At 40.1% G+C, this 24,218-nt stretch overlaps 1 protein-coding gene across 4 annotated transcripts in view; it reads left to right on the forward strand.

Moving 5' to 3' along the window:
* Nucleotides 1-4,521, forward strand: part of runx1t1 (RUNX1 partner transcriptional co-repressor 1) — a 62,563-nt gene extending 58,042 nt beyond the window's left edge. For all 4 annotated transcript variants that reach the window (XM_068728485.1, XM_068728483.1, XM_068728482.1 and 1 more), the window contains exon 11: nt 161-4,521. In XM_068728485.1, coding sequence (XP_068584586.1) covers nt 161-484 — 324 coding nt within the window. In that variant the 3' untranslated portion in view covers nt 485-4,521. The remainder of the gene's footprint in view (nt 1-160) is intronic.
* Nucleotides 4,522-24,218: the final 19,697 nt, after the last annotated feature.

Consider the following 24,218-nt stretch of genomic DNA (forward strand, 5'->3'; position numbering starts at 1 on the left):
GATAGTGTGTTATGCATAGAATAAAACAAACAAGGGGTCCTACTTACAGTTTTATCAATAATCAGAAGTTCATCAGCTCAACTGGCCAAATGTCTGGATTGTAAATTCTTCTGCTGTATTATTTTCGTGTTAGGTGACTGTGTGTCTTTCTGTCTGTCAGAGCTGCTGGAACTGTGGCCGCAAAGCCAGTGAGACGTGCAGCGGTTGCAACACGGCGCGCTACTGCGGCTCCTTCTGCCAGCATAAGGATTGGGAGAAGCACCACCATGTCTGTGGTCAGACTCTCCAGGCCCAGCAACAGCAGCAGGCCAGCCAGCAGCAGGGAGGCGTGCCGGGGTCAGAGACCCCTGCTCCCATCAGCTCCTCCGCCTGCACCCCGAGCAGCGGGACCGGGAGTCCGGCTGCTACCCCGCCTGCTGCTACCCCTCGCTCCTCCACCCCCAGCACCCCGTCCTCCTCTGCCCTGGATGGCACACCGCGCTAAGAGACTCACACAAAGGATGGAGGCAAAGGCCCCCGGGGCTTAACAGCCAGCCCTCAACCCCACAAACAGCATGACTGTCTACATTGCCTTGCAAAGATACTAAGCTAACGTGGCTAACAGAAAGAGATGACAATGCTTCTGTCTATCTTGCAGCGTAGTCATAGGAGGAGGAGGAGGAGGTCCATAATCAGGTCATATTGACTTGCCATGACTTTAAAGAAACACAAAGATATTCTTTGTTTTGAATGAATGAATTTAAATATTGACATCCTTTTATCGTTACACTTGCTATTCTTGTTGTCCGTTTGTCGTCGTGCCTGTTGTTGTTAATGTTGTTGTCATTGTAGCTTATCTTATTTTTTCCTGTAAATATTAAGAGACCAAGCAGAGATACCCGTGAACTCAAGACAAGTATATCTGACCTCCCCTTATTTTAAATGTTTTTATTTTCCATCCTTGAATTAATGCTTATTTCCTTCCTATACCTGGGACATGAGACTAATCAACCTCATTTTACCAAACAGCATACCAAGGGAACATAACTAGCTAGCAGAACGAGTGAAGTCATCAATATTCTTTGTAAAGAAGGATATTAGATACCCTGAAAGACAAACCAACGGAAGGATGGATAAACAAGTTTGCTGCCTGGAGAGAGGAGAGGAACGGACTGAATCTCTGGCCCACAGACAGTCATGAAACGGGCAGATGTGCAGCAGATTGCAAGTAGAGCCAGCTGTTCAACCAATGTTATTTCCCTCTCACTTGTAATAATATCCAGGTCAGTGGGCTGGGAAATACAAATCCGTCTCCCTGAAGGACATAAAAGGAAGAATTCTTGGACAAGATACAAAACTTTGCCCACTGCACATGTGGAGGATGTACTGACTACAATTCGCACGTGCATGCTTGGTGGGTCACAGAAGCTCTCAAACAGGAAGTGAAGTCATCGTCCCACCGGCGAAGACTGTCAAATCACCACGACAGCAAGCCGCTGGGCCCCTCAGAGCTGGAAACCTACAGTGTGGAAAACTTGGTAGTAAGCTCATTCTGCACTCCAGACGCTCCCCTCCTGTTTCAACTCTTACAAACATTTTCATCTTTCTTCATGTTTTCTTATTCTTTTTCTGTAGATGTCATGGTGTTTAAGACTTCTGTCCTGTGGTGTCACCAATGGTTATTTATTGTATATGTGTTGGACAATTGTGACAATACATAGTACTTCAACCAGTCACAACTCTAAATCCTTCATAACTCTCGCTCTCTCTAGCAAAAAGAGATAAAAAAAAGAAGTGTTATCTTTTTTCCAAGCTGCTTTTCTATTCTGTGTGTAAGTGGTAGATCCCTCGTAGTTCTTTAAGTTTTACTTCCCTTCGTCCTCAAGAAAAGACACAAGCTATATCTCAGAGCTGCTACTTGAGTCCGACCCAGATCTTTTCTGAGAACTAGCATGTTGCGCGGAATGCTAATCTAAATGTTTTGTACAAGGGACATACATAAATGTATTTGCACTGTCACGGAGGTTATTTCGGCATGCTTATTTTTTAGCATACTTGTGTTGTCGCTATAGAGCCATAACTCATCAACCATTTTGTATGTAGTGATAGCATTATCTGCTTTCACATTTTTTGGGATTGGGCTTGTTGGAAAAATGTAAAATCACCAAATTTTTTTCTCCTTCTCAACATGTTAACAAAAGCGGCCATAATGGGGGGTTTTTTTGGAATAGTTACAGACAGTGCATGCACATTACTGAACGTTTGTTAAATATTTGTTATTTTTTAGAAAAAAATGAAAAACAACCAAAAAAAGTAAAAAAATGACAAAAAATATTCTAACAAACTAACTTTCCAAATGCAGAGGTGTAGACTCCGATTGACAGCTTTAACACTGCAAAGCACCAGGTAACACAGTATTAACACAAAAGATAAACAAACAAAAAAACAGCCAAAGACTGACACCAAGGACCAAAATCCTGATTTAAACGATTTTCAAAAGAGGTTTGTTCACACATATATTTGGGTTATTTATGTCTTCATGTTTTGTTCACACATATGGAACAAAACCAACTTCAATATCATAAAAGTCATTTATTTTAATCCTTTCTGGAAACCAACGGCACTCATCTTACATTGTGAAATGAGAAGGTGTGAATTAAACATAATGGACATTTTCACAGCAGTGTTACATTTCAACTGGAGCAATAATAACTAATGAACACTGATGACTTCTGTGACCATTTTTGAAGAAAAGTCTTGAGATATTTTTTGATCTTGTTTGTGCATTTTCTCCTTACACAAATGTCAGATTAAGTGCCCATTACAGCTTTAAGCAGTAAAGTTCTTTATTCTTAAAGGAGGTGAATGTGAGACTGGGCCATTTGTTTTGTATTTATTTATATCAGAGTATGTCATTTTTTTGCTGTTGGGATAGATAATCAGTCACAGCTTTGTTGTAAACCTTCAATGTAAATCAAACAGACCTCTCATTCGCAGTGAGAGAGCACTTATCCTGACGCACACAAAGGTTCTTCACCCCAAACACCCTGGTGCTACACAGAAGCGCATTACAAATTCTGACCTCAAGAAACAAGTGGAGGCTCACAAAGGTTCTGGGCTGTTTGCTCCCTCTGTACTTCCTCATCCCTCCTTTCTTGTCTAACAAAAATACGCACCTGCATTATTGACTCTAAAGGGTTAAACAATCCAAAAAGGTGTCTGACACCCTACTCAAGACTCCTCAGAAGCTGTGAAGAAACAGCCAAGCTGTTTTAACACTAGTGTATTTGAAAGTATACAACAAATAATGTGTGTGTTCATCACTATCAGGGCAAAACCTGGGTTTGAAAAAAAAAAAAATGGAAAAAAAATTAAGACTAAAATTATTGCTCAATAATTCTTTGAGAAGCTCTATTTTTTTCTTTCTTCCCTCCTCTATGTGTGTTTTGCTACAAATTCCTCGGTGGCAAACAAGTCTCACTCTACCTCTTACAGCACGATAAGAGCATCAGTCGCGGCGCTGATACTGGTCTCGTCTAAACCAAATGGGCACAAGAGAACAGGAAAATAAAAAACCCAAAGTCGAAGCTCATACAGCTGCAAAACCATATCACTACTTGGTAACAATGCAGACCTCATAAATAAATGAAACATAAATGAAACATAAATGAATAGAAATGAGAAAAAAAAAATGAAAAAAAACTTTTGTTATGTTCCTTTATGCCTATGGCGTTTTTAGAGTACATCAAGAGTGATTTGTTTGAACAGAATTTTAAGATTGTGCTAATTTTAAAGAAAAGTGTTGTCGATTCCTATTTCGATGATACAAGCTACTGTAGGGTCACAGATAAGAAATGTTGTTTGTCTCTCGCTCTTTTTTCTCTCCTGTTTCCCCCTCCACCTTTTTCTCCTTTTCTCTGTTGTGAAGACATGCTAAAGCGCTTGTCGACTTGTCAGCGGGGGGGGGTAAATTTCAAAAGAGGGGATTTACAAAAGGCAAATGCTTGTAAAAAACTAAAATGAAAAAAATAAGGCTAAAATTTAGACATGCCCTTTTTTCACAATGGTAGGAAATATTGTTTACATTTCCTACTTATCAAGAAACATTTAGGAAATGTGTGGGGCCGACAGTGAACAGTGAAGGCCGTAGCATTAATCTGGGGGTGTGAGTTGAACTTAAAGGGTGGGATTTTTTTGGGGGGGGTGGGGGTGGGATGGGTTCTCTTGAGAAGATTTATTGTGAAAAAAAAGAGCTCAAATGATTTGAAGTTGTTGTGCAATACTTATTTGAGACATGAAAACCACAGGTTAGTGGTAGGCTGACACTGGGCGGTTTCTCCATCGCCTAGAGTCAGTGTCCTTAGAGAGCTTTCCAGTCTACTATGTCAGAACTGTGGTTTCTTGTTTTTTTTTGTTTTTTTTGTTTCTTTTTTAAATTCTTTTTTTGGGCTGTAAACTATGGTCTGTCAGTCTGTGAAACTTTGCAGTATAATTCTGGTATTGTTGTTCTCTTAACGGTGTAATAAATATGTTAATACCTGCCTCTGAGACTTAGACTGGAGTTATTTCATTACATCAGCAGTATCCAGTATTAGCACAACACCATCCAGACAAACACCAGCATTTCCCAAATTAAAGGGACACTACAGATTTTACAGTTAAAGTTCAGTTGTCATCACAAGTTGCATACAAAGACTGTATGAGAAGTGAACGTAGTTGTTGTGACATCAGCCATTTGTTTGTGGACTGTGGTTTTGAGGCCTTGAGCTTGGCATTTTGGACATCACCATCTTGGATTTTGGTAGTGACCATATTTGGACTGCGGAGGAGTGACATAGAGACACCGCATACAGCTCTGGTAGCGACAGCGACACGTCAATTACAGGTAGCCATATCCTAAAGCATACCCTGCTTTATCGTCATTTTTACTTTAAATGAGACCATAATTTACTAAATCAACATCATGCTGTATTGAAGAAGACTTGAAAGCTGTTGAGACCATAAACTCATGTTCCCAATGTTTCATCATTGCCCTTTATGCCTCCTGGCATGTAGGGCAGCAACAAAAGTCTTCTGTGAGAAGTAGGGTAATTTTCTCATAAACTTCCATACGATCAGACTTGTTTTTGCAACCAGAGGAGTCCCCTCAGGGTGGAAGTAACGAATTAGGCTACTACTCTTGTTTCTAGTTATAGACTAGGCCTTTTTTTTCTCCAAAAAAATGTATTAATTTTACAATTACTTAGTCTACCTTAACCTGAAGTATTGTACTTAACTACATTTGTAATCGCTTCCTTTACAGAGTTAAAAAAAAAAAAATAACATGGAAAAAGTTTGATAAACTTTGTGAGAAAGGGACAAAAGAAAGGAGATAAATCCAAAGAAGAGCACTTTCTGCACTCAGCTGACAATCCGGAAGATACATGGCCGAGCGTCGGGGCGGGGTGAGAGGTGTGGTCTCCTCCAGGCCGAGGCTAAGTACATCAAATGCACACAAGTAAAAATCAAATTAAGGATTTCATCCGTATGTGCTATGGTTTGTATTATTATACCTCGGTAAAGTTGCATATCTTAATTAATCAGAGATTGAATACTCTACCTGGTAAGCACGCCAAAGTGACTCAAATCAAGCACACCCATGATATTACGTGTACAGGTGCACGTTGTGGCTATAGGATCGCTGGTATACTAATATGCTGATATGCTCACGGTGGATTCTCAACGGTGACATTCGCTTCACTGAGGAGCTTCAACCTTCACTGTGGGAGGACTTTCTCCTGTTTGTGACAATAATCCCCAATGTGACTGCAGCGCGTCATTCGGCTCATAACTTGTTGAATTTGAGCAGCCAGGCTGAGTGGACTGTTACATGCTTTGATTCACGAACTTTGATCTGGTGCCGACTGTGGAGGACTTCTCGACTCTCATGGGACTCACGGGATGACGTTCAGACAGGTGAGTACAACAACAACAACTCACTGAACTCAGATGACAACGTCAACAACCACTGTTGTTATACCCATCTGTGGCGCTGCTTTGGTGGTATTTTATTCTGCTGTTGGTTCCATATGAAGTGTCAGGCTGTGCAATGTACATAGCTTAATAGTGCTTGTTTCTTGTCCGGGTACTTTTTATTCTGAGTTTTGTCTTCTTTGGTTAGTTCTATGTAGCCTACACTGAGGAAGGTGGTTGTATGTTTGCATGGCCATGGGCAACACCATTGGTGTGAATGTGAGTGTGAATGCTTTGAATGAAGGACACATTGTAAAGCCCTTTGTACGTTTACCATTTACCATGCTGTCTAAATGGAATGTATTGTTGGTTTGGACATCAGGGCTCAGGTTGCTGATGTTGTTCCACAAATATGTACAGTGACATTTAATGAAATATATTTCATTGCCTAAAGATGTTCTTTAATGTAAATTACTTAATAGTTAGTAACTCACTTTTATTGAAGTACATATTTACACAATCAGTTTAACTTTCCTTGAGTAGAATTTCTGTAACAGTACTTTTACTTGAGTAAAATATTCTATAGTACTCTTTCCATCTCTGGTTGTAGGCTGTATATGTTTTTAGCTAAAACAACTGGTAATGGGTGGGATTATAAGGTGAATAAGTCACTCCTGTGCACACGCATGCCAGGTGAAATTTCAAATCAGTAGCATAGGAACAGATCTAAATGTGACGTAACAGTCCACTGTCCTGTATCGGACTCATGCCTGCATTCATTTAATCTGTTTGAGGAGAATAAGTAGCGGAAAATCTGTTGAAGGCTGTACAGCTGAAACCCTGTTAAGTACATACACAGCTTTTTCATTTTTCCACACTGCTGGCTATTTTTCCTGATTCCTGACCTTGGACCTCACTGTCTTTATTAAGGGACTCTGCTATTGCATACTTTTCCAATGGTTTGTTTATCCTTCAGCTACAGAGACACAGACAAAGTGTTTGAATCTACACACCTGATGTTTTATTTTAATGCTTGGAATTATGATTTTACACCACTCAAAACTAAAGTAGCATTACAAAATGGGAACTATACGTTATATGAATTGTGGTGAATTTCTATTTACAAGTTCAGCCTTCACAAAGTTGATTCCAAAGACATCCAGACTTTACTGAATAGCTTTTAAACAGATGAATTGTGGTCTTGAAATGTACTTCTTCTCTCTCTTTCCCATGACTTCTTAATGTCCTGTGACTGACTGCCTCTTTCTTTTTCATTGCCCACAGTTCTTGCGATACAGTTTGAACCGAATACCACAAAGACATTACAGTGATGCACCATAATGTATCTGTGAGATATGGTCTAGTTTGGAAAATGTAAGTAATATTGGCAAACTTATATAAAAAGAGGGAATTAATTTTGAATTAGTATCTGATATATCTCTATTTCCTTTTTATAAATACATAAGCCAGTTGTAATGTTTTCTTGACGTCATGTGGGATGGAAGGCAGCGTTGGAAAAAAACTTCTAAGATTTTAGAGTTCAAGTCATCAAACAAGATTGTTATATGATTGCAGATAAGTGTAGATTGAGAATAAAAATACTGTGCACTGACAGCATAGTCCTATATCCATGAAATGTGGATTTGTTTACCTTAAACATTGGACTTTAACTGTGAGGAGACATTGTTTTTGCATTTTAAGCAAATATGGAATATGAAAATGCCTTTTCAGCATTTCGGAATCTTCAGTGACCAGTTGGATTTATTGGGGCAGTCAGAAAAATTGGATTTTCCTTGTTGACTTGGAAGTTGATGTGAACTAATGTCAGGTACAGTAATTTAATATGCAATAAGACAGTGTCACATGTCAGGATGTCTTCAAACTTTAATGATCCTGTCTGACTGGCTGTAAATTATTTCATTGCCCATTTTAAGTTACATGTATTAGTCTTAAAATATCATCTCTGTCGGCAAGTGGGCTCTTGAGAGAACAAAGATCAGCCGTCATAATTGACAAATGAGTCCAGGTAGCTGAGGGTGCATGGCAGTCTAAGGTGGCCAAGTATTGGGGCTTGCTGAGCTCAGGTTATTTGAAGGACTAAATCATAACAGCCAGCTAGAGCCTATGAGTGACCTTTTGAATATTTATATCCTTTTCATTATATGTTTTCTCAAGATATATGACTATACACTTCCTAATATAAGAGAGGCGTGTGCTTTTTTCCAGTTGCATCTTGGACACTTGAAAGACTGATTATACAACCAGTGCAACAATCTTACCCTCCGTCTTAAGCATAGTGACAGGGCTTAAGGAACTGTTAAAATTAAGCCAAGTGATATTCATTATAACACAGCTGTTAAGATAGGAGCCTTTGATGTAGCTATTTATATGCTGCCCTGTCACCAGTACAATTAACCTCTTAACTAACTCAGGTTTTTTGCGTGACAAGACTGTGTTGGACCTCAAAGAGCTTGAATCAGCTGCGCTCTTCCAAAACTAATGACAGTGAAGTCACAAAGCAGCCTGTGAGCTCTGGAAGCTCTGCCTTTTTATGCCCCCCCATTTTTATCTCTGTGTTGAACCACTTTGGAGTTGATAAAGCTCAGGGATGAGTTGGACGCTGTGATATTCCTGCCACATTCTTCGACATAAAGTTCATTGTGACCAGGACTCTTTTCTTCTCCCGCTCATCTCCCCTTCTCTCTTTCTCTCTCTCTCTCTCTCTCTCTCTCTCTCTCTCTCTCTCTCTCTCTCTCTCTCTCTCTCTCTCTCTCTCTCTGTCCTCCTGTATTCTCTCACTCTCTCTTATCAAGCCAGGCAGAAGCAGACAGTGACTTGAATTAAGCGCTGGTCGCGGGGAGCTGCTCGGAGCCGATAACAATACAAAATGGATTTTCTCAAACAGAGAAAAACAGCTGTCTCCATTATTTGAATGCTTCACCTTTCCCCGCTCCATTAATTGGCTCTTTGATCACAGGCAGAGGTGCACGGTGACTGATAAGGAATAGGTTATTAGTAAAGTAGCCTGGAGGACCGAGAGGCGGCCGGCCGTGCCGGGCTGCAGGAGATGAGATAAAGGCGTGGTAATGCCGGCATGAGAGAGTGCCGGTGAGTGATAGGGCCGTGCCGGCTGGCCCTCGCGCTCCCGCTTTGGCTCACGGGCGATGGGAAAAAGAGCAGCAGCAGGACAAAGTGAGATATAGCAGCTAATGCAGGATTGTGATTCAGCTTGTGGGGGGATAAAGTGTGTGATTTGATTCCATAACGGCTTGCTCCTTTAACTGGTAGATCTCTCTCTGTCTCTCCCTTCCAGTCTGCCCTTGCCTCTCTCACCCACTCTTACAAAATCAAACTGTGTGACAGGAAATTTCCTCTGTGCTTTTCATATTGGCCTGATAAGTGGTAAATGTTAGGGCTATGATAGCCCCGAGGAGAAGAACTAGAAGGAGGGGGGAAATGACAGTACCCCATCTAGGGCCTTTAAAAAGATGGGCGGCTCCTTTGATGTTGTGCTGAGCTAAATTCCCTGCATTAAATCAGATGGAATTTTCACTATAAGCCTGTTTATGTATTTTCTCACATCCATGGACAAGGGACGATTTGCCACACTTCTCAGCAGAGGAAAGGCGTCTTCAAGAAGTCACTATCTTGTAATCCTCTCTCTCTCCCTCTCCCTCGCTCAGGAAATAGGACCGGAGGGGACAAGCAGGGTATTTGTGTGTTGTAAAGCGTGGTAAGAAAAGAGGGGAAGTGTTGATATTAAATTACCGAACACAAGGTTATCTAGTTCCTGCACATGGTTAGGCTGCCCTGGGCCAAGGGTAATCTGCTAATAGCGTTCACACCGAATGACATTATTAAGGAACTGGGCCCATGTGTCAGGTCTCTCTCTCTTTCTCTCTCACTCTCACTCTCACTCTCAGATACACATAGGTAACAGTAGAGAGGGAAAGAAGAAAAAAATAGCAAACGAGACAGTGAGGCAGAGATGGATGAGGAGAGCTGGAGGAAGAGATAGGAGTGGAGGAACCAGACTGAGAAAGAAGCGGAGAGAATGAGGGGAAGCGTGAGGAAGTCAGTGGTAAAGGATATGAGGCCAAAATGCTTTCTTTTTATCAGTGGCATTTGTTTAAAAGTCCCCCGCAAATATCAAAGTTCAAAATGATTTATGACTCTGTGAAATCATATGACAAAACACTTGTATGTAGGGAATTGTGACCCACTAAACCACTTTGAGGAAGGTCACGCGTCAGAGTTGCATTAGGGGTAGTTGGTTAGTCCAACAGAATGGGATGAGGGCCATGCAATAACAGACAAAAGTCAGACTCAAACTTGCAATTACACTGCAAACAGTCCGTAGCTTGCTGTGCGAGGAACGCCCTAACCTTAAATTAAGTCTCCTCAGCAGCACGGTACAGTGTATTCAGCTGTGGCTTATACAGGCCAAGGACAAAATCCAATGCAGCTATCAATGTCAAGTAATGGCCTCCATACACTGCCCAGCAGGTGAGTGGAGAGAAAAATACACTACGCTTCCTTATGCCCCAGGGGAATAGTGAAAACTCACTGAGAGGATTCAACAGGGGACAAAACAAACATTCTCCTTTTCTTTACACCCTTTACTCCCTCCTTCAATTTCACCCTAAGCAATGGCAGCATCCTATAATCCGCCATGCAGTTGTTCTAGTTGAAACAGCCACAGTTGTTTCACACAAATGGAAACACACATTCAAGTATATGCAGTCACAGACATACATGCTTGTTCAATTTGAAGGGGGAAAAAAGCCAGGAAATTATGATCATGTTGAAAGTAGTACCACCCATGCTTTTTACCCAGCACTGCATTCTCACAGCGACTGACCTCTCAATATTTGACATTGACTTCAATCAGCAAGTAGCTTTCTGTGTGTGTGTGTGTGTGTGTGTGTGTGTGTGTGTGTGTGTGTGTGGGGGGGGGGGGGGGGGGGGGGTTTAAGTGCCAAAGTGAACATCTTGCTTGGATGTGAAGTCAGGAGGTCTCTTCCCATGCAGGCAGCCAGTAGAGAGGAGGTGATTGATGGCTAATGAGGGCTGAATGAGGAGCTGAGGCCAAACACACTGTATACTGCCTACTGCGGCTTTACCGCATGATGGATGACACGCTGAGATACAGAACCCACGCATACACACTGCTCAGAGTGTGTGTGGATGTGCTTCTATGTGTGGTCTGTATGGAAGTATGGCTGTAAGACGTGCATATAGATTTGGTAAGATTTATTTACATTTTAGGTATTTCTGTGATTGTTTTAAATAATACACTTAGGTAATACACTTTGCTCAGACTGTGCAAACCACTTACATTGGCTGATTTCCATTCATCACTACATTCAATAAAGTAACTTTAAATCACATCTTAAAACCGTTTGCCACGACACACAGTGGGACATCACACTCCATCAGTCAACTTGAACCCCATTGTTTCCTGCTCAGTGGATCCATTCCATACCATTCAAATACCACGCATGCTGCTCCTATAGACGCTGCATGAAGCCTCGTATAAACCTCGCAACATATGGATAGTTGGGGAATCGTATTTTATCTTCCAGGTTAGTTTGATCGGTGATAAATTGGTCTGCATGTCGGAGGCTAACCTTGACTGAGATGTTGTTGCATGTAGGAAAACAGACAGAGACCTAAAACATACAAGTCATTAGGACTGCAACTACTGATTATTCTCATTGCTTTTTGATTTATCATTTAACAACTTTATCTATCAAAGGTCTGAAAATAGTGAGCAATGGCTTTCAAAATTTCTCATCTTCAAATGTTTTATTTTGCCTGATCGACAGTCCTGAACATAAAGATTCAGTTTATGATGATATAGAGAAAATCAACACGTTTTAAACTGACAATTTCAATAATTAGTCGATTTTCTGTCGATGGACCAATCTGTTATTTGACTAATTGTTTCAGCTCTACAAGTGATAAACTTACATAATAATGTTTGTGTAGTTTATTTCATGTGATTATGACACATTATAATGACCAAATTAAATAAGACAAAATACACAAACATTGCATAAACAATTCATAAATTGATCACTGTAGGATTCAAATTATTTTTGTCTCAAGGGATAACAAAAAACAGTTAGTTAAAATGTCCATGCCTTAGATTTAAATGGATTACATTACTGACTGCTAGAAAATCATCAATAACTCATGATAAAAAACAAACAATAAACTTCAGTCATGGGTTGTTTTTTCTGTCTGTGACCTCAAGCAGTATTTTCTTTAACTCTAAAAACATTATTCATCATATTAAATCTTTCTGTGTCCAGAGCAGTTATAAATACAGCTGTCCATTACAGTAATATAATGCAGAAAAAAACGGTAATGTGTTTCCTTGAAATAACTCATTTTGGAGGCACAGAGAGTTCACTGTTAAACATTAGTTGGGCTAAATCATACACTTGAGCCATATATCAGAGAGTGAAAGTGACTGTTGGCCTCATTGAACATTTAGAGCATATGGGACATCCTGTGATGTACAGTATCTTTCACAATCCTGAATGAAGCACCAAAGCAGGGTTGTAAATCAGCAGGTACTTTTTTCTTCACTCAACACTCTTCTCTCAATCTCCTCCCTCTCTTTCTTCATTTTGATTCTTTGCCCGGTTTACTGCCACACTCATTTCTCTCTACATGTATAGATCTATTCCTGTTGATCAAGGGACAGTAGAGAGCACAGATTAAAGTTAATGCCTAATGAAACTGGGCTCGCCACCACAGCAAGACCGTAGATGACTGCTCCCCAGACAGAAAAGGAGACGCCAGGAAATTTATAGCTTATTCCTGAGCATCCTTTAAACCCCTGGCCCAACTTCCATCCACCCATCACTGGTCCTCTGTCTCCCCCATTCCCCCCTTACCCAGCACCCTCCCCCTGGTTTCCCCAGCTGTTGTGCACCTGGATGCTGGCCTAAGAGAGGGATGGGAATGCATGCCATCCATCTCTCTGAGGAGGCATGGGAGGTATGTGTGCATGTGTGTGCGTTGGGTTGGCTGGAGTTCAGGAAGCAAAGAGACCTGGGGGGTTGAGTTGTGTATAAAACTAAAGCATTGGTTTGGTGCTGCCACATAGGCCCTGCATGTAATGGTGGTCTTTAAATCTAAAATTGGGGATATCATGACTAACTAGGGAGTGCTAAATTCGAATATGCTAATGCTTTCAAAAAAGTCATTATTCACCTCTAGTGTGGGAGGGATGTTTTTACCAAAATCCATGAGATGGTTGTGTGAGGTTTGGTCCAAGGCCTTAAGAGTCTGTGAGGCTTGAACAAAAAGTTAGGAAAAGCCTGGAAACATGTCATCTTCAATGTGTAATGCTGTAATTGTTCGGGTTTATGATTGAATAGTTGTTACTTATTGTTACTATGAACATCTCAGATACCACTGATAACAATACTATGTTCATGTTGTGTTTGTTGATGCAATTCTACACCTTTGAGCATATTGGTATTGGGATTGAACAGATTTAGTCCAAAATATGTGCTCAGCCTTCAAGAGTCCTATTGCCTACAGATGTACAGTACGTATAGATTCAATCACTGTTCAAACCTACAGAACTTTATTTCAAATTCTATATAAAAGAGTTCTGTTATTTTTTTTTTTAAGTTTTCCTCATCGGTTTCCTACTGTCCTCATCAGAAATGCATAAACAGTCACATACATTACTGAGTTCTAAATATTTCTCCACTGTGCTATTTTACTTGTTATGTTTGTCCTGGTTGTCAGAAATAATGTTTTTGTATAAATTAATTGAAGAAAGTTGAAGAAAGCATGACAGGGCCAATGGAATATTTATCACTTCATGAGGTCGTCCCTGTGGACAATATGAAATTAATTTATCTCAATGCTATGTATTAATAAAAATGTTAAAATGTAATAGAAGCACCACAGGCACATCAAGCCATCATCTTGATTAAAAGCCATTTTACTGGTGAATGGTTTGTTAGTGGAATTAATTTTATATTCTAAATGTCACATTTCTGTGAGTTTTGTAATGCAGACTGGCTGAGCTATTTCGCTGAAATATACATGGGACTTCTTTGCTGTCCCATGACACACAAATTTGATTGGTGTGAGAGGGAAGGAAGATGGATGAAGATTGTCTGGGGCTGGTTGTCTGGAGACCTGGGGGAGGTTGCAACGTTGTTCTATATCTGCATGAAATGTCTCAGATCAGAAATGCCTGCTCCCTTATGGATTCAAATCCAGACACAATCCGCATACTAATGAGCAAATTGCACACTGACAGAGACATACAGAGAAGATGTGTGCATGCCGCATTTACACTTTAGGGCTCAACATTAACTTTTAAAAGATAGACATCAGCTTTTGATTGCTGAAACTGAATATATATATATATATATATATATATATATATATATATATATATATATATATATATATATATATATATATAAAAGCAATTTTAGTCACCACAGATGCCTGTGGGCATGCGAGTAAACGCACCAACGCACCTGAAGCGTTGCTTGGTTCTGATTCTAACAGGAATATTTAAATGTCACTAATGCAACAGATATTATGAATTAATCTATTTTGGGTGCATGTTTGCCACGTTTTGCTGTATGCTGTCCCTATTTTTTATGTATTTACTATGTTAAAAAGTGGTGTGATGGAAACCATTGGACCAATAATTGAAGAATTTCTCAATATGGTTGCCAATGGCAACCTGGCAACCATTGCTGTCGAGCCCGGCACTTACAGAAACAAACGGGGGTTACGTGTACTTCAGTAGGCCTAAACATAGATGCTCTGAAACAGTAATGGTAGTCATGTGTTTGCAACTTAAGATAGTAAGTGCTTAAGTGTTTTTATACAGAGTTCTGCGGCTTCATGGGGAACCAGGACATGGCGAGCTACAGTTTATGTACATTAGATGATTTCTACAGGGGATATGAACTGTGGAATGAAATGACAGCCCTTTTAAGGGTCCAAGACAAACTTGTCTGTGGAGACTAATAAATGAATGGATAATTTATTGTCTTCGTCAAACTAATACATAAAGTCTTGTTTGTCAAAATTTGCTTAATGCAGCATTCGTTTCATAAAGTAAGGTGTCTACCTATAGAGTTTTCAAGCATTGGTCATCTTTAACTCTACAGTTTATTGACTGAACCTGTGAGTCCTAGTCACTCTGTCAAATTCTATAGTATAAGTGACCTACATTTTTTTGATGTGTCCTGTTGTATTGTGTGACTTAGTTTAGCTTACATAGAGGGCTCGCTTCGATATGATGATAGAACCAATGGGAAGTTCTATTTTCTCTTTTGTAAGAGAGCTGCGTACTGTAGGGAACTACCTACTGTGAGGGACTTCCTTCTCATTACCAACCAAAGACACAGACATCTGAAAGGGGTTAATGTGAACCTAATTTAACTCCACAGCTTCTCCAGACGCTCAGTTACTCTTTGTATCACTCGCCCAGCTAAGAATTGCTAAACTTTATTAGCCTGCAAGTTCCTTTTAATCAGACTTAAAGACCATTCTCCTATTCTGCCTCCTGTTTCTCATCAGTTTGGATCAGTAGACAACTTTAACCTCTTTTCAAATCAGTTATTATGAAGTTAAATCGGTGGTAATAGCAAGAGAATGAGGTAGATTTGATCCCAGTGAATCCTGGTTTCAATTCTCTTCTCCTTCATGGAGAGGTAGGACAGGGCTATATCAGGTCAAATAGCCTCTAACAGACCATCATGAAACTATTTCCTCGGATCAGACCTTCCCGCTCTGTCTCTCTCTCTTCTTTCCTCTGACATCTTGGATTCATCTTTCCTTGCTGCTCATCCTTTTCAGTTGTTCTCTCTCCTGCATACCCTTGTATTTAGCATTTAATCTGTTGATTTCCTCTCTGCTATCGCTCTTTGTCAAATGACATCTTGCATTTAGAAGTCCATCCTTTACTATTCTAACATGTTGGACTAATCTACTCTCTTTCGCTGTCTCAGATCTACAACAAATGTTTGACCAAGCTGTTCCACACTGTATTATTCAGCGTTGTGTGTGAGCTGCCGTCATCAGACATGTATGCCTGACATGATGCATTGGCTCTGTTTAATTATAGAGATGCTGAATAAATATTTACAGATGGCCAATCCGTCTTCTCTTGGCTAGGCCCACAAGTGTGATTTATGAACCGTCAGTTGATGCAAAAGAAACGGCTGTCATTGTTTCTGTATGGAAGCTGGATATTATGCACTGCATGTATGTATAACAACCAGCTATATGGTGTTTAAGTTCTCAGACACTGCTGCGTTAATGTAATTGGCTGCTACTGTGAATCTAGATGGAATTTGTTTGGAACAGGTTCTTGAGACTGTATTAGCCTGTAAATGTATAACCATGGTATTAGCTATGAAAGCTGTCAGGTCCTGTGAGATAGGATGCTGGTGAGGGTAAAGAGTAAATGGACTATACTAAAGTTGTAAAACTCTGGCCTAAAATAACCCTACTTGAACTAGTGTGGATTCTGTTTTACCTTGCCCAAAGTGAACTTAATAATATAATCTCCAAAGAGTCACTTTATCCTTGACATGCTATTTAAATCTTAAAAGAAAATTCTAACTATAATTTGATTGTGATGTAAGAGACTCAATTGGCTGATTGCAGACAAGAGTTGGGTATTAATAACAAATTGTAACGTAAAGAATATTAACATCAGATGAAGAATGCAATAATACTATTAATAATAATACATTTTATTTGTATAGCGCTTTAAAAGGTACTCAAAGACGCTTTACATGGTAAAAACAGTAACAAAAGAAGTATTTATAATATAAACAAAATTGATGACATAACAGTAAGGAACAGCACAACAACAACAAAAACATACATAACTGCAATACATTCATTCAAAATGAATGACATCAAACTTTGAGTCAGAGGGAATTAGAGTCTGAATCAAACCAAACCCAGAGTCGAGCTCATCGGGTTTGGGCTGAGATTCCAAGCTCTGGATTGGCAACCCCTGAATCCAAATCAGTCTATTACCAGCATGGGCGGCCGTTTGGAAATAGAGGAGCTGCAAGGCTGAACTACTGATATGCAAATACTACACTTTATATACAGTATGCTTGGAGAACTTTCATTTGCTGAAAAAGTTGTAGCTAAACTAATTTTTCATTCAGTGACTTTTCAGAAGCAGGTGTGTGAATGTATACTCTAAAGATAATGCTCAAGCAGCTTGGAAATACTCAATTTGCATAGTAGTCAAAAATTAAGAAAATCTCCATTAGATTATATTTCACACAGTAATAGTATAGTTAATACACTAACAGCTCAATTGTTAACAGACCATTTCACAAAAGAAACTTTGTAATATCTCTTCAAACTGTGGGCCAAAGTTTTCATTAGTAGCTTAACTCACATATCAAAGTATTTATTTAAGCACCAAAACTGAAGTCCCATAAACTCTCAAGAATTTATCCTGATCTAGTTGAGCTTTAGACTTTATGAGTGACATTTATGTGAGCTCCGAGGTAGAGGGAGTTGTATATCGCTGTGTTGTGCATGACTTCTACCTCAGTCGATGGGGAAAGAGGTACAGTAAAAACACATTAAGCATTTCACTTCGAAACTCACTGGAGGGCTGCAATGTCTCTGAATGTTCTCCTTTTTATGGCACACATCAGAGTGTCTTCGTGTTGTGCTTGTGTATATAAAGTATGTGTGAGATGGTCCACTTGCAAGAGTAACTGTGTGTGTGTGTGTGTGTGTGTGTGTGTGTGTGTGTGTGTGTGTGTGTGTGTGTGTGTGTGTGTGAGTGCTGGTGTACTTGCCTGCCTGTTTATGCTCCACAGCCATCTGGTATCTGGTCAGTCTATTGAGTCTCTGGAGGGCACCTGGCCAGCAGCTTGCTCACCTGGCTCTGCTAGCCCCTGCCAACCACCACACCTGGCCTGGCCAACACACAGGGAAAGGGAACAGATTGCAGAGTGCAGCCAAAAGCACTCCTACATTGCAGCATGAAATTATGCAGTGATACAGGATATAGATACTGCTTGCACTGTTATTGATGCAAAGAAATATGTTTTTAAGGCACTATGTTGGGCATTACTGCACAAAATGTTGATTTCCCCAGACAGATCAGTGCTTTTGGAAACAATGCTTCACACATAATTTGTTGGTAAACTAGACTCTCAACAACATACTCATAAGATTCCATAATGAGAAATGTTGACTACATCTGTCTCAGCCGTTTGTGCCAATCTGTGCCAACCCATCCATTTAGCATATGATGGCACTTCCTTCCTGCAGGTTGTCCTCTGCTATCAATTACACTCACCTCTCCCTGCAAGAAAGATGCACTTTGTCCCCTGTCGTGGGCACAAACACACTCACACACACAACCGTGCACATACACTGCGGACGCAGAGGGACAGACACCTGCAGAGTGTTTGTCACCTCTTCTGTTGGCATCTGCGACCGCACAGCATTGTGGGCGAGGCAGCCATCTGGTGTCGGCAAGGCTGGATTGGAAGGGGGCAAGTGGGCACAATGCATCATGCTGCTCTTTTCTGTTGGTCTGAGCTGTGTGAAGTGTTGAGCTGTTATGATTGTGTTGTTTTCACTCCGATTGGTGTTACTCAGCTTCGATAATAGAGTAACTGTAAACTTAAATTTTCATTTTTAATTTGTTTAATTAATAAGCTACGGATGTGACTGCACTATAATGTTTAAAGTAATTGTAGCTTCTCTTTAGGGCAGTAACATCTTTTTTCAACAAATTCAAGATGTGCTAACACAAAGGCGACGTCCCATACAGAATGTTTTGGATTCATTAAAACCACATGCAAAGGGTTGGCTTTCGTCAAACTGAACTCTCTCCTAATTATCTTGGAAATGTTTACCCCTCTTCACAGGGAGACAACCCATGAATGCTTGATTGACATGACAGTGGCTGCAAAGTTTCTTCAATTAGCCTGGCAAGGTTACGATTGCTGCCTCTTTATTCACAGCAGGTCCTTGTCATTCTGAACACAGAAATAATAAACTTTTTTCTCTGCCTACACCGCTCTAACCTATGAATTTTAAGTTTGTTGGGATTGTATTTTTTTTTTTAAACGGACAGGGAGTTGGAACCATTAAAATGATGAGTGGTATTTAAAATGTGTGGAGTGAGCAGAGGGCAGCTATCACTTTGTTTTTGTCAGTCTGTCAGTTAGTCAACCACTTTGGTCCAGACTGAAATATCTCAACAACTATCAGATAAACTGCCATGACATTTTGTTCAGCCATTCATGTTCCCCAGAGGAGGAATCCTGCTGACTATTACTACAGCACCACCATGAGGTCAACTTTTTTGTTATTTAGTCAAATATCTTCACAACTATTGTGTCATGTTTCCCTCAGGATTAATTGTAATGACTTTGGTGGCCCCTTTACATTTGTATTTGTTCAATACATAATATATGATCAAATTATTACAAAACTATCCACATTTTGATTAGCCTCAGCTGCACTTTGTGCTAAGTCCTAATTAGGAAATGTTAGCATGATAATACATGAAATTTAGGTGGTCAATATTATACCTGCTAGACTCAGCATGTTGTCATTGCAAACATGTTGACTTGCTGATGTTAGCATTTAGCTCAACGCAGCGCTGTGCCAAAGTAGCCTACAGCCTCGCAAAGCTGATAGCGTAGCTATAGAATCTTGTTTAATTTTATACAAAGAAAAGTTACTATGTACGTTCTCAAGTATGCATAAGAGCAGAGTGCCTGTATTCACATTCAATGTGGTGAGGAAATTCATCATTGTCATGTCTCTTTTTACAAATGCAAGTGTGCTGGAAATAGCAAACATATTGGCTAGAGGGTGTGAAAATACAGTTGAGCAACAAAAGCACCTTTCTTATTTTTGGCATTGATTGTCACAACTTAAGAATACACACAGCCTCTTACTGTTACAACAAATACATTATTGAAATGTGCACAACATATCTTTCTCGTTTCAGTTTTGTCACTGGAGGCTACAGCGGCTTTGTGAATTGTTTGATGTTGGAGGAAAACATTTGCTTCACAAGAAATGAAGCATTGAGAAACATGGAATTTTAGAGGATACGGTCTTCATCTGGAGGAATGTGCTACAGAATGAAGAAAAAACAATGACAGCAGCTGAGTAGAGTGAGTAGAGTCAGATTGAGATAACAGAGATATTAACCCACATATTCCTGAAGGACATTTACTTGGGCAGGACATTCAATTGGCTGGTTGGTTGGGTTGTGGGTCTGCTCATCCAGCCGGCCTGCACATCGCAGACAGATGTTGGGCCAGCCAAGCCTGCAGCGCCACAGGCAATGTGTGTTCTAGAAAAACCCGGAGACCAGATGCTGCTACCTGGTGTCCCACCCGCCTGCTGCTCCGCTATACTGGGCATGCTCCAGTGGCCATCACTTGACCTCAAACTGGGTTTTGAGATTGTGTGCCGTCAATCAAACTGATGATAGAGTAGAGTGGAGCTGGAACCGAAACACTTCGTAGGGTCGACTCAGCAGGTTTGCCACTGTGTCTCTGACAGGCTGAATTCATATGCCGGGTTGTTTTGAATAATTAATCAAATAAGAAAGTGTGAAAAACGTGCATGCATTTGAGTCAGAGGATTTGCATTTTCTAACTGAAAAGTCAACTACGGTGTAAGGAGTAATAACACAACCTGAGAATAATAGAAATGAATACCACACAATAAAGAATAAAAAAAAAAAAGAAAGCATTAAAACACGCATCATAAAATACCACACGGCATCCTACTGAGTGAACTATCAGAGGTAACATCAAGAGTAATGCAGCATCTATCTCTTTCAGCCCGATTCTCAGTTTTGTTCCCCTGATAAATAAACAGTCACTTTCTCCCGAACAAACAGAAACACGGATTCTTTATCCGTCTCCACAGTCTCTGTCATTACCAAACCCGTGGAAACTTTCGAAGAGATTCAAAGACATTCAAGATTAAAGATTTATTTTTCCTTTTGAAGTTCCCAGCACTGTTTTTGTCTTATTTCTTCACCAAATGCGGCGTGCTGTTTTGGCAGTGTGGTCGGTGCTGACCCAGAACTGCCAGAGAGAGGTTGCTGGCCTGACGGCCGAGCTCTTGTCTCAAAACTCCCCTAATGAGGAAAGACTCAGTAATGGCATCGCTTCTTTGTAACCTCAAAGGACAGACAGTTTACTCGCTTGTATTCCAACTGTTATTTATATATTATATCGTGGTGTGAAAAAGAATAACAACACTAGAAGGAAGCTGGGTTATTAGACTGGCACATCTGGGTGGCTTTGTTTTGTAGCATCTTTTTTTAGTCCAGCGCGCTTCAGATCCTTCTTTTATAGATTATTTTCCTCACTTTTTAATCTATATTAAGGATGCTCTTTTGTTCAATTGTGTTGATTTTGATGAATGCTGGTACAGTTATTGTCTTATACATCTGGTGTCTTTGTCATCTATTTTTCTGCATTAATGAGTGCAAGCAAACTTCCACCTTTTCTCACATTTGGTTGCACTTTTTTAGATTTAACGGTCACACATGAGTTACGATGCTCTGATCTGATGCTGAGACTTCAATTAAGCTTTCCAATTCCAATAACCGCTCATTGTTCTTGCTTTTTATTAGCTGCTTTATCTCTTTGATTCATCAGGCATAGCTCAGTTTGCTGTGCATCAGTGCATCGCTCTCCTTATCTGCAGGAGAGCAAGCAGAGAATCATAGTGCCCCCTAGTGCCCACAGGCATTTGTAACACAACAGTATTGATTGTGCAGCCATCAGCCAGACAATATCCTGGTATTCTGCCAGTGGCTCGATACCAAGATCTGTCATGGGCAGCGATGCACGACAATAGATTCTACTGATTGGAGTGGTGTGCACTCCTGGCTATGACACTGGCCTACCGCTCGCTATCGAATGGCTGTTTTTCCCTCTCTTCAGTCACAAGCCCCCTAATTCAGCAATCAATGCTACTCATTTTAATAGCACCTCTGCCATTGCCCCGAGGACAGAAGAGGAGAAATCAGGGTGAGCCGGTGTCAAATAATTTTTTTCTGAGGGAAAGACCGCAATCATGGCTTTGATGGATCTCTGAAAACTACCAAACATGCTAGCAGTGCTGCAGTGGGAATGTCATGCTGGGTTGTGTTTGTTACTGGAACCAGTTGCACAAACTTGTTTAAGTGTATTACTGTAAACGTAATTCACACATGATAACCATAAAAATGATATATTAAGCCTTAACACGTAGTACTGAGACTTGATAATACAGAGTAGAATATTAAATTCAAAGTCACAGTCATAAGTGCAGAGCTGAGGCTGCATATGACCTTCAGTAGCAAACATATTTTCACCATATCCATTACAATAAAAGCTTCCATCCAGCATCCTATGATCTTGCAGCATCCTATGTTTTGTTTTAGCTAAAATATCACAAGCCTTTCTAGCTTGAAGAAGCAATTTGAGCTCAAGCAGCCATAGGCTCCTCTGAAGACATCCTAAGTAAGTGGTCCAAATGACAAGGCAGACTAAATACCCTCTAACAAACGATACAAGACTGCAGAAAGCGCTTTAACAAAGGAGGTATGTAATGAACCCAAGGTGTCTTCTCCCCAATACATCATTCTGAGTGAATTTGCCAACATCACTCTTTACCTCCAAGCATGGTAAATGAGAATTTATGCACCCACTACTTTGTCATTCTTTACTTTTTTCACCCCCATGAGGTAGCCATGCCATGCGAGACAGATATTTCCACCAAAGGCAATATCCCTTCGCAGTAATTATATCAGAGCAAGAGAATGGCTCATTAACATATGCTAGGCATGTCAAGAATTTACAAGCGACTTTTGTAGATGCCTCTCGTCAGTGTGCTGCTCCCATCCGTATGGTGTCTCCTTTGAGGATGCAACCTCCTCATTTCCATAGACGTCAATCAAGCTGTACGTGGTTTTCTAGAAATATTCTGTACAAAAACACAGGGCTCTCTGAATATGGCAATCATAAGGGACAGCTCAGTGATATGGAAAAAGTGTGTCTGTGCACAAGTGGGGGCGCGACTATGTGTTTTGTGAAGCGACAAGATGAAAACAAAGCGATAGGTGCAGAATTATCTTGATGACGTGCCATCAATGCAAAGTGATTTGTATTTGATTTTTCTGCAGTGGGTTAAAGAGGCCTGTGTGTATGTGTAAATACATGCATAAAGCTTGACACCAGACACCAGACCGACTTAACAGACTAAGTCCCGAGGCCACTGAGCCACCTCCACTGCTTTAGGCTCTAACATCTGCTGCCTTCAAGAAGGCACGTAATGTTGGCCTTTCACCCATTAGTATGGTTCCAGCGGAACGGAGTGACCTATTTATCAGGCATGTTCATATACACCCCTTGAAAACAATTTGAATTTGTGAGGTCATTATGTAAATCTAGTGAATATTTAGTAAAGTTATATTTAATTTATTGTCAAATTTTGCCCAGAACAAAACGGTGTCTGTGTAGTCTTAGTCTTGGTAATTAAGTCTTTAAAAAAGTTTGAATGTAGATGCATGAACATACAGCTCTCTTCCATTGCCGGAGGCAGGGGAGCAAAGTCGGTAGTGATGTAACCAGGGACAATTTCCCTGTGAAGTGCAAACCAGAGTTATACTTAATTGGCAATATGATGGCACCCAGTGTGATTATTCAGGGGAAATGTAATAGAAGAATGTTGAATGTAAAATCCACCTACCAGCACCTTTAAAGTTCACTAATAGACACATATATATATATATATATATATATATATATATATATATATATATATATATATATATATATATATATATATATATATATATCTTGTTTCTGCAATCTGTACAAAAGCTGCATTAGCATTAGGGCGCTAGTAGCAATTCTAAAGTAGCTTAATCCTTACTGTACATACATGAGCGGTTCCAATCTTCTTATCCAACTCTGCAAGAAAAGGAATAAGGGTATTTTCCAAAATGCTTTACTATTCCTTAAGTATCTTGAGATTCATGTCGATCATTTAGTCTGTTGAGACTCTTTCCTGATTCCTGAATTTTCAAATGTTGTTATAATGATAACGTCAATGAGAACATGATTTCTGTTTTTGGGTAGAGCATTGATGTGCTTTATATTTCAAATATATGTATTAGTATTGTCAGTTATTGAAAATTAAACCAAATTCCATACCATAGGGCAAGTGCATTCGGTCAGATGTCCAGTGCCCCAGTGGCTCTGACT

Source organism: Cebidichthys violaceus, unplaced genomic scaffold (assembly GCF_023349555.1).
Source record: "Cebidichthys violaceus isolate CVI_PGR_0920_01 unplaced genomic scaffold, fCebVio1.0.p SCAF_42, whole genome shotgun sequence".
Lineage (NCBI taxonomy): Eukaryota > Metazoa > Chordata > Actinopteri > Perciformes > Stichaeidae > Cebidichthys > Cebidichthys violaceus.